Raw genomic sequence first — 15313 nt, 5'->3', positions numbered from 1 at the left:
GTTCCCTCTGTGTGTATGTGTGTGTCTGTCTGGTATACCTGTGTATGTTTCTTTACATCTGCATCTATAAATATTTTTACGCTGTTGACCGTGCACGACCATATCTACATCATTGTGTGTGTTTGTCGGCTGCTCAGTGCCTTACCAGCTGCCTGTCGCTTACCCTGGGGGGCTATTCGCTCTTCCATCAGCCAGAGCCAGAATAGGAAAGGAAGCATAGTGGGGAGTCTCTCTATCTCTGGCTCTGTGTGTCTTGTTCTCGCCATATCCTGTCCTCCTTAATGAAGACGACCAGAAGTTATTCACAGATGAGGCAGGGTTACGACTAATCAAATTAATTAGCTTCTGAGTAACCACGGCTTATCTGATGTACAGTCCCACCAGACGACAGCATGAGGCGTTGAGACCAAAGAAGTTAGACAGGATAAAAGTTGTGGGGGGACAAGAAAAAGAACGAGGAGGTATGTTGATCACTCACATTTTCACCTTTACTTTCCCTTTTTTTCTTTTCCTTTTTTGGGGGGTGCGTGTCTGCAGCAAAAGGACGCGGTGGTGAGCTCCGGCCACATTCCATGTTCATCCCTGGACAGTACTCTACCCTGGGCCGAGTCGGGAGTGTCAACTCAGCGCTCCGACGTTCTGAGACCCGAGACTCTGGCTGTCAGACAGAAGAGGTGAAGATTGTACCCCCCTCCATGAGGAGAATCCGAGCACAGAGAGGACAGGGAATTGCCGCCCAGATGGCAGGCATTTCAACTTCCTCTTCGACGGGAAGCATATCCATCTCCAGCAGTGAATGCTCTGGGATCCTGGTGCTGCCACCTCAGCTGAATGGAGATGCCTCACGCTTTCACAGTTTGCCCCGACAGGGCGCCAGGGTGTCCCTCAGTGCTGATCCCATTTACACCAGTACCCCCATTAGATCAGAGGACCAGACTACTCCCCAGAGACTGATTGGCAAGCTCCAGGTAGATGATACAGTGGTGCACCTGAGAAATGCACCCAGGACGGGCAACGTGCCGAGGCCCAAGTCCCAGGAGGTGAGGGGGACACAAGCAGGTGAGTGGGGTGGTGGTCCAGCTTGTGTGGTCTCCCCACATGCCTCCTACTCCACCTCAGTGATCCCCAATGCCACCTTATCGAGCTCATCTGAGGTCATCACCCTCAACACCTCCAGCCAGCACGCCCATTCCCCAGCCACGGCTTACCCCACAGCTCGTCCCCTCAGTCTGGCCACCCCCACCAGCACCGACCCACTGGCTTCCAACTCCTCAGCCTTCACCCACAGCCCCACTTGCCCAGTCCTTCCCGCCTCCACTCCTACTCACACACTGCAAGATGGCAACCTGGTCGTCCCTTCGCCAGCTAGTGAATCTGGGCGCTCAGACAGCAGTGTAAATAGCCATAGCACACTGGCAGCCACTCCACCATCTTGCCTAGCAGAGGAGCAGTGGATTTATGACACACCAGAAAATGTGGGTGCACCTCGCCGCCCTCTGACCTCCAGCTGCTCCACCCCCATCAACCAGCTATATAGTAGCCTGGAGCTGTCCTCCAGAACCACTACGGACTCCAGCTCCCTCTATTCTCAGGACAACGATGGATACTACACTTCCATGCACCTGGACTCTGGTTTGCGCTCACGTAACCATGGCAGCGGTCAGGGCCATGGGGCAGCAGCTGGACGGGCCACCAGGCACAGCATGTATGAGTGCCGTGAGATTGCCAGCCAGGAGGATGGAGGGAGCCTGTACAGTGATCGCTCTCTGTCCCGCAGCATTTCTCTCCGCAAATCCAAGAAACCCCCGCTGCCCCCAGCACGCACAGACTCCCTCCGACGGAAGCCTACTGGAAAGAAGCCCCTCGGGGGCAGTAGCACCATCGGAGCTAGTGAGGAGAACGGTGCCATGCTCAATGAAACTCTAATTGCTAGCTTGCAGCAGAGCCTACAAATGGGGCTGAGAGCAGGGAAAGGAAAGGGCGCCTCACCATCATCACCCTCTCACAGCCCTTGCAGTGACTATGATGATCCCTGGGTGCTACGGCCACGCAGCCAGAGCAGCATCAGTGCTGCTAGCTCTGCAGCATCACTAGCAGCTAATGCTAATTGTAGCAATGCAACTAACGTATACTCGCTATGCCACGTAACGCCTGCTCACAGTGACACCAGCAGCCTTCGCTCTGACTATGCCGATTCCTGGGGCTACTACATAGACTACCCTCGTAACAATGGAGACCAGGGGGCACAGACCCCTTTGGCCGATTCCTCAGCTAACTTGTCAGCTGGGCCTCATGCAGGTCAGCTACAGAATGGAGGTGAGATTCACAGCCCCGGCAACAGCCAGGCCTCTGTTGGTCCAGCTCAGGAGGGAGAGGTGGTGGTGAAGCCCAAGATAGCCACCTCGTCACCAGACAGGGTCCACCGACTGACCTCCCCATCTAGCGGTTACTCCAGCCAGTCCAACACCCCCACGGCTGGAACCCCAGTGCCCTCATTTGTCAGGTCTATGTCTCCTTCAGGCAGCCGGCCAAAGCCCAAAGTGCCTGAGAGGAAGTCCTCCCTCCTCTCCTCTGTCTCTATCTCTTCCTCCTCCACCTCCCTTTCTTCCAACACCTCCGACTCACTTAAGAACTCTGGGCCTCCTCTGCCACCACCTGCACCCCTGCCCCTCTCCTCATCCTCAGCTCCCAACACACCTCTGAGCCAACCTCCACCTTTCCCTCCACCCCTCCCACCAAATTCTATTCCCAGCTCTCCCCCTCTTCCACCAGCTCCCCTGTTACCCAATACCCCAGAGGGCAACTCTATGATCTCACCCCCTGCTTGCTCCATCTCACCAGAATTCCCTCCCCCTCCATCTCCTGAAATGCTCATCCACTCTAGCTCACACTTCAATGGGAGCTTCAGTCCTCCCCCTCCCCCTCCGCCTCCCCCTCCGGTCCCCTCTATGGTCCCCCCTCCACCTCCCCCTCTGGTCCCCTCTCTGGTCCCCCCTCCACCTCCCCCACTCCCTGTCCAACTCTCCATCTCTCCATCTCCTCTTAAGACTGTGAAGGACACTCCTAAACCAGAGAACCCAGCTATTACCAACAGTCCTACCAAGTCACCTAAGCCCCTGATCACTCCCTTTGCACTGCAGAGTGTTCAGCTCCGCTCAGTCAAGTGGCTTGACAAGGAGATCAACGGTGAGGTAGATCACACCAAAGCTCAGGAAACAGGGGTGGACCTCATTCAGAGTCTAAAGCCCCAGAGCCCTGAGAAGTCTAACTTCTTGGAGCATCCCTCTATGTTTTCCCAAATAAACAGCTCATCTCAGAGGGAAAATGCACATAAGTCCTCACCATTGCCTGTGTCAAAGGTAATAGAGGAGTTGTCAGCGGAGTGCTGTAGAAAATATGACACATTGGATAGTGCTGTCCTTAATGGAAAATCTGAGCATCAGAGTCACCATCTCCCAAATGGAACAGAAAAAGAAGAACAGGAGGAAGGTGGAAAACCATTACAGATGCAAGGCTCTCCGATCAAACAAAAGCCTCCATTTGTCTCCAAGAAACCGAAACTTTCCATTGCGGTTCCGCCATTTAGTCCCCAACCCACCACAGAGCAGCATCCCTGTCTGCCTGAGGAGACAACAGGCCCTGTCTCCACAGAAGACCAAGTGGACACACTGCTAAAAGAGAAAGAGGAAGAGACAAAAGTGCACACAAGTGAGCAACAGGAAGAGGATGAAGATGAGACTCCAGGGAGCTCTGAGCCTCTGATTGAGAGCAGTGAACCAGCCACAAAAACCCAGGAGGTCGCCCATTTCTCTGCCTCCACTTGTGAAGACACGAGTCTTGGCCACACACAAGGCACTAATGGAGAGGTTCATGAGGAGGAGGAGGATGAGGGAGATGGAACTAGTAGCACTGCTGGATCCATCAGCTCCAAAGAAGAGGAGAGCGGTAAGTGTACTGAAATTTATGCTTTCTTCACCAGTCAAATACACAGATGTATCCACATGGTTAAGAAAGTGAGAACATTAGTTTGTTTGCAGTCTCACATGCAGTCAAGAACCATTGTACTTGTACATATTAGTTAAGACCATTACCATAACCCTATATGGTTCATAATGGTGGTATTCAGTGTTGAAGCTGAAGCTAGCTTAGCCTACAGGCAGTGGTGGAATTGGTCACATTGCCTACCAAAGCAAAGACACCAAGTTTAAAACCACAAGCTCTCACAACGAATGGAACCCTCCCTTGACCTCGCAAATCCTCTCTAGGTGTGGACAAAAAGAGTGTTAAGATATAAAAGCAATTTTGACTGTGAAGATATCCGGAGGTTTAAAAAACTCCGAAGATGGAGCTGGGAGTTATTTCATTGTCGAGAGGAAGAGGATTTCTAGGCTTTAGTCCAAATTGCTGTTTCTAATGTGATGGAAAAGTTCCTGTTATTTTTTTTTTTTTTTTAAACAGGATACCATAGGCTGGTATCTCTATTTCCAAGGCAGAGCTTTTTGCTGTGAGATTTGCTAAGCATTAAATCAGATTTTGATGCAAGTGTTCCTGAGCTTAAGCACTTCTGCAGTGGCGCTCTCCAAGATAGTTTCACTGAGCTTTGTTTTTTACATCCAAAGCCTCAACTTTGCCCTGCTAATCATTTCATCAGTGAAATAGTTTTCCTCCAGTGCCTGGACTTGCATCCGGCTGTCTGTTGAATATCATTGAGAGAGGCAGTGGTTTATACCTGCCAACCTCTGCTTCCTCCTCCTCCCACCCGAGAGGCTTAGTGAGGGACACCAGTGCCGCAGCCTCCTGAATTCATCCTTTCTTACACTCTCCCTTTCTCTCCTCCCTCCTGCTCATCCCTCTATATTTTGCAAAGGATTTATATGCAGGAGTCTCCTGTGGCTGCTGTCCCCTCTTTTTTCCCGCATTGCTCTTTTTCTTTGCCCCCTCCACACACACACACACACACACACACACACACACACACACACACACACACACACACACACAAACAACACATACACACACACACCCAACCTCTGTCTGCTCCACTCTCTCCCACCATCCATCCTGATTTCCAAATATCTATTTTGCCTTTCTGCTCTTTCCTCTTCTCTCACTCTGCCCTATGCTGTTTCTCTCTCTCTCTCTCTCTCTCTCTCTCTCTCTCTCTCACTCTCTCCCCCATGTGTGTCCTGTTTCTCTCTCTGAGGTAAGGGAGGGGGCAAGTGTCCCAGGGGAGATGTGTTTAGCGGATGGAGGGGATGGGGGGGAGGTGTGTGTGTGTGTGTGGGGGGGGGGGGGGGGGGGGGTTGTTTAGGGGGAGGGGCTCCATCATATCCGAAGGGAGGGGAAAAGGAGATGGGGGGGGTGACGAGGAGGAGGAGGAGAACGTAAAGTGAGACTGCCTGCAGCGGCTCAGGCAGTCGAAGTGCAGACATGAGCAAGGAGGCGGAGGAGAGAGAGGGAAGAGGCTAAAGTAGAGGAGAGGGAAGGGGAAGAGAGGACATCTAGAAGACACAGAGAGAATGTAAGAAGACAATCGAGCGCCGCCTCCAGATTTCATAGAGGCACTCAGGTTAATGCCACGGGAGGGGGGAGACATGACCGGGCGCTTTGTGTGGACGCGTGTGCTGAGGACACTGATCATGTGTGCTTCTCCTCCAATATCTCGTGCATCTGTTTGCATCAAACTTGTCTGACCTGTCTCTCAGGTGAGGTGTTTGACTCCAGCACGGCTGACTCTTCACCGGCCCCCACAGCCAACGGGGCCTGCTCAGGGGACATGGTGACCCCCACCCGGCCCCGCACCACCGAGGACCTTTTCGCCGCCATTCACAGGTACCCCGTGCCACCTTACTTATTTTCTCTTTCCCAATCCCCCATTTTCCCTCATTTCCTTCTATTATTTGTTCTATAGTGCTGATCACTGGTTCATTTCCTCCTCTAGTCCTCTTTCCTCTTCTCTCTGTTTGCTTCCCTCTCTCATTCTCCACTTTCTTTCTGTCAGTATCTCATTCCCTGTCCCTCGTAAACCACAACATATCGCCATCACTTAACCTCCAGCTCCTTCTCTCACCCTTCACTCTGTGATTCTTCTCCCGTCTTTCCTTCACCCACCCCTCCTCCTCCTCCTCCTCTCAGTCATAACTTTAGCCAGTGCTGTCCCATTTGCAAACGTATACATCCATCACAAAGCCAGTCTCTGGAGTCTCCCGGCCTGGGAGAGTGGCTTTCTCTGTTCCTCGTCTGTCAAAGCCCATTTCAGGACGGGTTCCGGAGGCAGTGTCAGTCTGTTACAGTCACTCATCAAATAGGTAGAAGCATCTGTGTTAGTGTAACATTAGCGTGCTATATTCTCAGCAGGAGAAAAAGGGCTGTTGCTTCATTCATTATTAAGCTACTCAACACCCCCTAGCCCTAATCTAGGTTAGAGGCCGCAGGAGAGAGTGGCATGCACTCTCTCTCTCTCTCACACACACACACACACACACTATATGCTGTGCAGACCCTCTTGACGTACATATGTGTTCCCGTGCTTCAAAGGCAGAACACATACATAAATTTCTCATGCAACCCAGCAGTTTGTGTGTGTGTGTGTGTGTGAGTGAGTGCATCGTGGTCACGTGCAGCAGCAGTTGGAGTTCTCTTTGGCATCACAGGATTTCATTTCACGGGACTTTATTTCCCCAGGCTTCCTAGCGTGGATATATTTACGGTGCACGCTCGTGTCACATGTCGACACAGTGCAATTTATTGTGCGCTTTAATTAAATGTGAGCGCTCGTGCCCGCCATGTGTGCACAAGCCCCACGCTGTTTGTTTACTGTTTGCCGTGTGTACATGGTCCTCGCTGTTCTTCTGCTCAATGGCTGCTTTCCAGTGTGGAACACAGCGGGACGTTTGAAATGACGAACGTGATAATTGGATGATCCAAATGGAAGAAACCAATCACTGCACTGCAAAAACTAGGCAGAAGGTAGGTTAGGTAGGAATGTAGAGTTTTACCCCAAAACTAGCCAGCCATCATTTGGAAAAAGTCCCATCCTCAGAAAATCATTTATGACATGAAATTGTTTAAACTTTATTTTAAATTCACTTTTGATAACATAAATAAAAATGTAAGAAATGTGGAGCTGCTTTTTGTCTTATCTTTTGGGATGTAAGCATGTTCTCTGTTTGACTGCATCTTTCCAGGTGGTGGGGGGCATTTTGCCCAGCAGTGTAAAGGGCCAGCTTGAGGCCCAAATACCACGCCTGCATGATTAAAACTGTTTACCCTGTTATCCTATTTCTAGCACTTCTTCACCTCTCAGAGCCCATTCCCTCTCCACCTCTCACTTGTTCAATCCCTTTCTTTCTCACTCTCTCATTCACTCTTCTCTCCTCTCTCTCTCTCTCTGGAAACAAAGAGGGAGAGAGTGATGAAGGAATTATTCCCACAGCCGCACCAAGAGAAAGAAATCAATTCAGTACTCAGAGTTACATCTTATATTGAATGCTGCTGTGTTTACCTTCTTGCATAGGATTGGTACATTGTTGCCTTTCCTGCTTGGTCATCTGTTTGTTTGTGTGTGTGTGTGTGTGTGTGTGTGTGTGTGTCTAGAGTAGAATCAATCACTGTGAGGCCGATGTGTTAGCTGACTTGATTCACTGAATTCAGGTGTGTGTGTGTGTGTGTGTGTGTGTCTGCGTGTGCATGCACATGTGAATGTGGGTGAGCAAGTGAATAAGTGTGCGAGCAAAAGAAAAAGCGTTACGTAACAGCAATGGGCTAATGTGCCAAGGGAGCTCACATGGGTACGACGCTCGATGGAGGTTGAATTTAGGGCAGACACATTTCTGCAGTTATTATAAAACGTTTGCCAGACTTCCATTCCCTGACACAGGACTGTGTTTCCCATTCATTCCATTCAGCGCTCCCACCACCTGTCTGACCTTCACTAATTCTCTACACACCCCTGGTCTGTGGAAGAAATGATTTTACACACTGAAGATATAGTGTCCCCCCCTCCCTCTACCTTTGATGCCGAATCCTTCTCCCTTATCACACAATCTGTTTTTTCATGCCTCTCACCATCTTCCCTCTCTTCCTCTCTCCTCCCCTGTGCAGCAGGGGGAAGCAGACTGTGGGTGCCTCCTGGCTAGAGAGGTGCGGAGTGGCAAGTAGCCCCTTCCCCATAATTGGCCAGCCTTGTTTCCACCACCACGGTGCTCCTACCTTGGATTAGCAACAATAATCCCACAGCGCAACCCCTGGACCATAGATTAATTACGCTTTTTCCCTGCTAGTCCTAATCCCGTGTATCCTGCCATCTGCAGCTTGATTGCTCCTGGGCGCGGGCGGCGTACGCTGTGTTTCATTAGTTGTTTCATTTCCCCTCGTCAAGTTCCTCTCAGCCCTTGGTGGTACGTAACAACAGACAGGAGTTGAAGTGGAACACACTCGCCCTTGTTTGCAGTCAGTGATGTTTGGTTGCTTTTACAGGTAGAAAGACCTGCTGACTCAAGGAGGTCATGTTTGGTTCTCTACTGATGACTGTGATTGGTCAGCATTTCTTAATTTGGCCTGCGCTGATTCTTGCATTTGAAAATTCTCTGAAATTGGTCAATAGGCCATTATTATTATAATTCTAGAGTGAGGTATGCAATAAGTAATGTGACAGTTTGGTTGAATTTGTATAGGATTACTGGAATTATATGGATATTGGTTTGTTTACTTACACATTATATCATTTGCCCCTCCTACTAGTTGATGTTGCATCAGAAATAGTGCACGCATTGCATTGTGGTTAATATTCACCTCTGGAGTGACCATTGTTGCTGATTCACTCCCTCAGGCCGCTGAGGGTTGACCTCACCAAGCTCACTTGAGTTTTTCAGACAAATGGAACCCCATTTATGATGGCGGTGGGGATTCCCTCAAGGGCAAGTGCCAAGGGGAAGTCAACGAGGGCGAGTTAAACCGCTAATCAAATGCAAGTGTAACGCAGGCTGAGTGGTGCAGTCGACTGCTGCTCCGCCTCCTGCTGAGAGGAGCCTGAATCGTCCCTCTGATTAAAGCTGCTTTGGGCCTTTTCCCAGTTTGTGTTTTTGATTAATTTCATTGTCCCCCCATGTCTCAGCTTTTCTGCAGAGTTGCAGCGTCTGCAGCTTTCCTGTAAAAACTCATAAGATTTGTTTAAAAAAATGTAAAACTCCCCCCTCCCTTCCTGCTCTCACCAAATATGCCACTGTGCCCTCATATTGTTTTCCTTTCATAAAACTAGTGCAAAGACAAACCATGGCTGTGGGCATTACTGACATATGGCAAATTTAGGACAGCGTTTTGAGGCTAGTAGACCAAATGGTTTTTTAAGGGCAATCATTTTTATTTTTCTTTTTTTATTTTTTATCTAAAACAACACAGAAACATTCCCAAGACTAGGCTGAGCTGTCTAACACGGTGTTTCATGTGTTTATGCTGCCACGTAGTTTGGATTTGAATAATGAAACACTCTGGCTTTGCTTCCCAGCAGAACAGCCTCCCACCCTCACTCTCCTTAATATTTTCTTCTTGCTCATCTCTCCTGTACTTGACTTTAAACTTCCCCTTTGTTGCATTACCTTTTGTAATTAACCCTGCTTCCAGTGTCTGACAGCTCCCTCAGCAGAACCAGTCCAAACACGTTTTTAACTCGGTTATCCACGTCTTCCCTCAGGTCCAAGCGCAAGGTCCTTGGCCGCAGAGAGTCTGAGGAGGATAAGTCGCGTGCAGGGAGCCACTCACAGTCTCCACCCGTGACTCCCACAGGGATGTCCCCGGCCCTGGTGTCCTCGCTGCCCCGCCAGACCGGCTCCATCCAGCGCAACATCCGCAAGTCCACCACCAGCAGTGACACGTTCAAGGCCCTTCTGCTCAAGAAGGGCAGCCGCTCTGAAACCAGCTTCAGAATGTCTGCCGCTGAGATGCTGCGCTCCACGGACCCGCGCTTCCATCGGACACGCTCGGAGTCAGCGCTAGACCCCCCTGCTGCTTCACCCTCCTCGCCAACCACACAGCACAGCCCCTGTGTGTCCCCGGGCCGTGGCAAGAGGGTGGCAGACGAGTGGAACCGCAGTGAAGGCTTGGCCCTCTCTTCACCGTCATCCTCACTCTTTTCCCTGAGCGGGATGAAGTACGGGCGCCTGCGCACGCCGCCTTCTGCCGCCAGCAGCAAATATAACGCTCGCAGCCGCATCCTCAGCAGCCCGATGACGGTGATCTGCGAGCGCGAGGGGGAGCTGGCTGAGAGCGAGAACGGAGATTCGACAGAAAGCCTGTCCAGCCCCCTGGCCCAGACCCTCACTGTGCTTGAGGACTCCAATGGCACTTTATCTGAAGACAGCAGCAGTTAAATAGAAGGACCACCCCTGGACATGGGGAGCTGAACTCATTCACGGTCACCAGGGAGGGGGAGCAGGACAACGAGCCAATAGAAGGCCCTCTAGAGACTCAGGCACCTCCCAAAGCCCCGCCCCCTTGGCCCTGCTTCTGAGGGAGTGGACCTGTCAGGCCCTGATGGGGCCAGAGGTAGTCCCATCACGGAGCAGGATGGACTTAGTCTGAAGTGGAGAACTGGTTCAGCTGCAGCTTTTCAACACTAGATTTCTCCTGATTCTCATTTTCTGCTTTTTTTGATGACTCACCCTTTGTCTTACGAAAAAAGCGTTGTCTTTCTTTTAAGCCTGGTGTTCCTTGATTGTTTTTCAACTGTTTTGCTCATTTTTACTTTACCTCATTAAGAGGTTCCGCTGGTTCTGTTTTTTTTTTTTGTTTTGTTTTGTTTTGTTTTTTGTTTTTTTGAAAGGTTTCTCTACGGACTAGGTAAGATGGCAAGTTAAGGTGAAATGAAGGAACCGAAAAGTCACAAGTTGTTTGCTTAACTTTGCTGCTGTGGTGCAGTTGGACAGAGTGAAAGGTAAAGGTGTGCTAGAGGCTTGTAGATCTTCTCAGCTCCTGATTCTGGCTCCTGTTAGCTCTGTAAACTGTTAACACGCACCATGGCTTGCAAGTGTTGGGTCCAAACAGCCCATGTTGTGGAATGAACTTGAGGACGTAGTGCAACAGAGAGCTCCGAGGTACAACTCCAGCCATGGTTATTGCCAGGTTTCTCTTTCTGCTCTTTAGGTCAGTGGTTTAGTTTGCAGAGCTGGTGTTTTTAGCGGGCCATGGGAAGTGCGGAGGGCTCAGCGCTGCCCCCCAGTGAGGGGCGCCAAGTGGACAATAGTTGGGTGTATAAGGGCACAACCAATACAGCAGATTTACTTTGGAGAAAAAAAAAGGTTTAAAAAAAAATAATGTTTGAATTTTAGTTGATAGATTTTGCACTGTGCATTCATGTTTATTTTTCTTTTTTGTGACTTAAAAAAAAAAAAGGTTTAAGATTGTTTAATAATAAACGGATGACTCACCTGTTTGGAAATGAAGTATAAATCTAAAAATGTAAAATGACATTAGTCTAAACAAAACAACATCATTTATTCTCCTATTCTGTTTTGTCATGTTGGTTACCAAAGAGCAACAATAATTCATTGTAGTCTGCTGTTTCTCCTGATGTGGACACAATCTGCCGTTGTGACTGGTTGTACTGAGACCCTGTGCGTATGGTCCAGCCATTGTGAAGTGTGGTGAGATGACCCACTAGATACTTCTAGGGCTTAACGCTGTTTATCTTCCTGCTAGGTTTCTCTTCTCCCTCTGCAGTTTTATATGGTTATGTATGTAAATACATAGAGAAAGGTGTTTTAAGTAACATTTTGACTTATTTTCAAAGACTTTGTACAATTTTAGAGCCCTGTGTTTGTTGGAAGGGAGTGGTTTCCTTTTTTGTAGATTATTTATTTTGAAATCGTGGGGCTGCAATGCGGCAGCCTGGTCCGAGTCCACCAGCAGGCTGATGGAGGCAAGGGGAAGGTTAGGGAGGGAGTTAGGAGGGACGAGGACGGAGCCCAGTGACCACATTTACTATGCTGATCTTTCCAGGCCATTTTTTTTCTTACATAGGTGCTCGAACCTGAAAATAACAAAAAAAAAAAAAAAAAAGGAATACCATCAATAATTATGTTTAAGCATTCTGCTGCCCTTAATCTTGAGTCATGCAAATCCTACCCTGGTGCTTAACAAGCTTAGTAAATGTGGTCCTGTGAGCCCTAAACTGAAGTGACAGGCGTGAGACTTCCTAACCTCCTAACAGCCATAACACCCCCTGGTTTAATCACCTGTGACCAAAGTGCGTCTCCCAGCTCCAGCCCAGCCATGAGTGAGCACTTGATCAGCAGGCAGGCTCATCTGACACCAGGACGTGTCTGAAGTCTCAGTCCCAGTGAGCTTTGTGAGGAGGAAGAGATGAACTAGTGGGTACGGGGAGTGGAGGCCGGCTGCTAACGCTCTTGTTTATGTCTGTGTAATAAAACATGGTGATATTTAAAGAGCACATCTTTGTGTCATTTCTCTCTCTCGCTCTTCTCCTTCCCCTCTCCAGCCACCACTCTGTGATTCACGGCCATCTGCCGGCCCGACACCCCAAATCACTGCCTCATTAGCGCCGTCGCCATGGCACCCACACTCGTCTGTCATCCGGAAAACTCCAGAGGCCATCGTTTGCCCCCTCCAACCCCCTCCCTCCCCTGCAGGGTCATCAGTTATTTCTCCCTCCCTCTGGACATCCTATTAAGACGCACTGAATCACAGGCACAGCCCATAATAGCCCTCACCACTGGCAACTGTCGCTGACCTCAAAGAACTGCCGCACCATAATAACTGCGACTTTAAGCAAGTCTCCTGTGTTGTTAACATGACATGCCAGAAATGTGACACTTTGAAATCAATTTTTTTTATATATAATATTACCAATTATAATTATTGTAAATGGTCTTGTGCACATTTTCCAGTAATTTTTCACTAATTCTCTGGTAATTTTTTAAAAATAATTTTTAGTGAGTTTAATGGGTTCTTTGTACCTTTACTTTTGTAAGTATTTGGTAATTTTATGTTAATTTTCTTGAATTCCAATTACTAATTTCTGCATTAAGATGCCTGTAACAAACATGTAAAGACAGGAAATCTGACACTGACCTGTAATTTTAATAATCAGAAATATAGTTTACGTGTCTCTTTACATAGACATTTTTTGTTACTTTTGCCATTTTCTTTAATATTTTAAAATAATTTTTGCCAAATTTATAGCAGTTTTTGTGGGCATTGGGGAGTTTTTTTTTTTTTTTTTTTTAATTAATGCTCTGGCCATTTCTTTTTGTTACTGTGCTAATCGCTTTTTGTTCCACATTTTTGAAAAAAAATCTAGTGAATTAGCTCAGGTTTCATTAATATCCCACAGAAATGTCGCATGAAACTCTTTCTATTCAGTGCTGGTCGTCTGATGCCATTTTAGCGCCCTGGTGTTCCTAAGGGAAACTGAAAACCACCACCTCTTAGTATTTGCAGTGGAGTCCTGCCCGTCTCCAAGTCATGGCCAGATTAACACCATCAACTTTATTCACCAGCGTCACTCTGGCTGCCCTTTGCTGTTGAGCGGACGGCGCTCTGTCCATGTGGCTGTCAGACATCAATCAATACAAGCTCCTCCCAGCCATAATCGCACTATCGGCCCTGTGTGTGTTCTTACACAGACACCGTCTCAGGGAGCTGATGAATGAGACTGATCAGCTATATTGACTTCTTGTGGGACTGTGTGTGTCTCTGAGAGGAATAGTGATCATCACCTCTGGTGTTAGCACTTTTAGCAAAATGACTTTCCTCCATCACACAGCACATAGGGTTGATGTGACAGTGGCAGGAGCAGCTATTGTTTTAGGCTATTTGTGCTAAACAGTTTTCTTGAGCTGAGCTTTTCAAAGTCAGAGACGGTTTCAGGGGAGGTTTGGTTCTAAAACTGATTTTTTTAATTAGTTATCAAAAGGAACCATGCTGTATAACAGCTGAAATCTCTCATTCACATTTATCTCTGTGCAGCTGTGTTGAATAGCTGTTACGCGGCCCCACACTCAGGAACAGAACCGTAAGCTTTGTCCAAGGGGAGGCCCTCAGTCCCAGACTCTGAGAGGCCCTAACCCTAACCCTAACCCTAACCCTCAATGTTACAGAGTGCTGGATATTCAGCAATTTGATTTAAGGCAATTATTTTTCAGTATGTTAGCTGGGGGGGAAGTCCACCTCAATAGCAGGAGGCTAAAAGTTAGCATTTAGAGCATCCAGCCAGTATCCAGCATTCAGTAACACAGGGTCTCATTCACCAATATCTTCCAGTGTGTTTTTTTAATTATTGGGACATACTAATTCTTTTTTTTTTTTTTTTGCCTACTAAATAGTGCGGTAGTATGAGTACTGGAACGCAGGGAAAGTGGGATTCATGACATGTTCTCAAACAACAGGATGGTTCGCACCTGTGTTCCTTCCCCTCTGTCCTGGTAAGTTGTAAGCGTGTGCCAGTTGACTGTAATTAGCATACAGCAGCTAAACGCCCTGCCAATCCCATAACAGAACATGAGACTGCCGGGCCGTGTGCACCTGGAATCACACACATGACCTGATCCAGTTGAGAAGGCAAGAATGCCCAAACACAAATCTAAAGAGAGAGGGGCACTGGACACTGAACAGACATTTAAAGTAAACAAAAACACTTCTATAGCTCTGAAAGTAGGTGTACTGCTGCAGGAGGTGAACATCAAACCACCTGTCATTTATTTATCTTTTTATGTTGTGCAAGAAAGTGATTGCCAGCACTGTCACACATGCACAACAGCATAACAAGGCACAGTGGGACTGAGGACAGCACTGCAATGGAGCTGAAATCCCCCAGGTGCAGAACCCAGAGGTCACATTTAGCACCAGTAGTGACAGAAAATAAGATGCATGGGCTGCTCTACTGGGAACTGATGACGTTACACAAAAAAACACAATGTTTGAGTTCAAACCTCTGTTAGTGTTGCAGTTATTTAAAAAAAAAAAAAAAAAAAAGCTTTGTAAAATAAGGACAATAAGTGTTTAAAATATAAATAAGTAGTATTGTAATTTAAATCCTGTAATATACATCTACAGAATTGAAGAAAATAGGCGATTATTTTGCACAAACCTGTCAGCATTCAAATGTGCTGAGTGTGCATTGATCCTCTTACTGAATGCCAGTAAGAGGGTTTTAACTGCAAATTTGTTCAAACTGGTGACTGAGGCCCAATAGCTAGATACTGTACACTACTCACAAAAAGTTAGGGATATTTGGCTTTTGGGTGAAATTTATGGAAAATGTAAAAAGTTCACGCTACAGTGATATTATATCATGAAA

The 15313-nt window shown here is 47.9% G+C and overlaps 1 protein-coding gene across 5 annotated transcripts in view; it reads left to right on the top strand.

Annotated features, from left to right (window-relative positions):
* nhsl1b (NHS-like 1b) overlaps positions 1–12440 on the top strand; it is a 133517-nt gene extending 121077 nt beyond the window's left edge. For 3 of the 5 annotated variants that reach the window (XM_030046941.1, XM_030046943.1, XM_030046942.1), the window contains 4 exons: positions 538–3945; positions 5706–5832; positions 8104–8142; positions 9692–12440. In XM_030046941.1, the coding sequence (XP_029902801.1) occupies positions 538–3945; positions 5706–5832; positions 8104–8142; positions 9692–10367 (4250 nt within the window). In that variant the 3' untranslated portion in view covers positions 10368–12440. The remainder of the gene's footprint in view (positions 1–537; positions 3946–5705; positions 5833–8103; positions 8143–9691) is intronic. The other 2 variants (XM_030046940.1, XM_030046944.1) reach the window with 1 other exon arrangement.
* Positions 12441–15313: the final 2873 nt, after the last annotated feature.

The sequence above is a fragment of the Myripristis murdjan genome, chromosome 24, assembly GCF_902150065.1.
Source record: "Myripristis murdjan chromosome 24, fMyrMur1.1, whole genome shotgun sequence".
Classification (NCBI taxonomy): domain Eukaryota; kingdom Metazoa; phylum Chordata; class Actinopteri; order Holocentriformes; family Holocentridae; genus Myripristis; species Myripristis murdjan.
The sequence above is the reverse complement of the archived record's forward strand: the minus strand, read 5'-3'. Positions and strand labels throughout refer to the sequence as shown.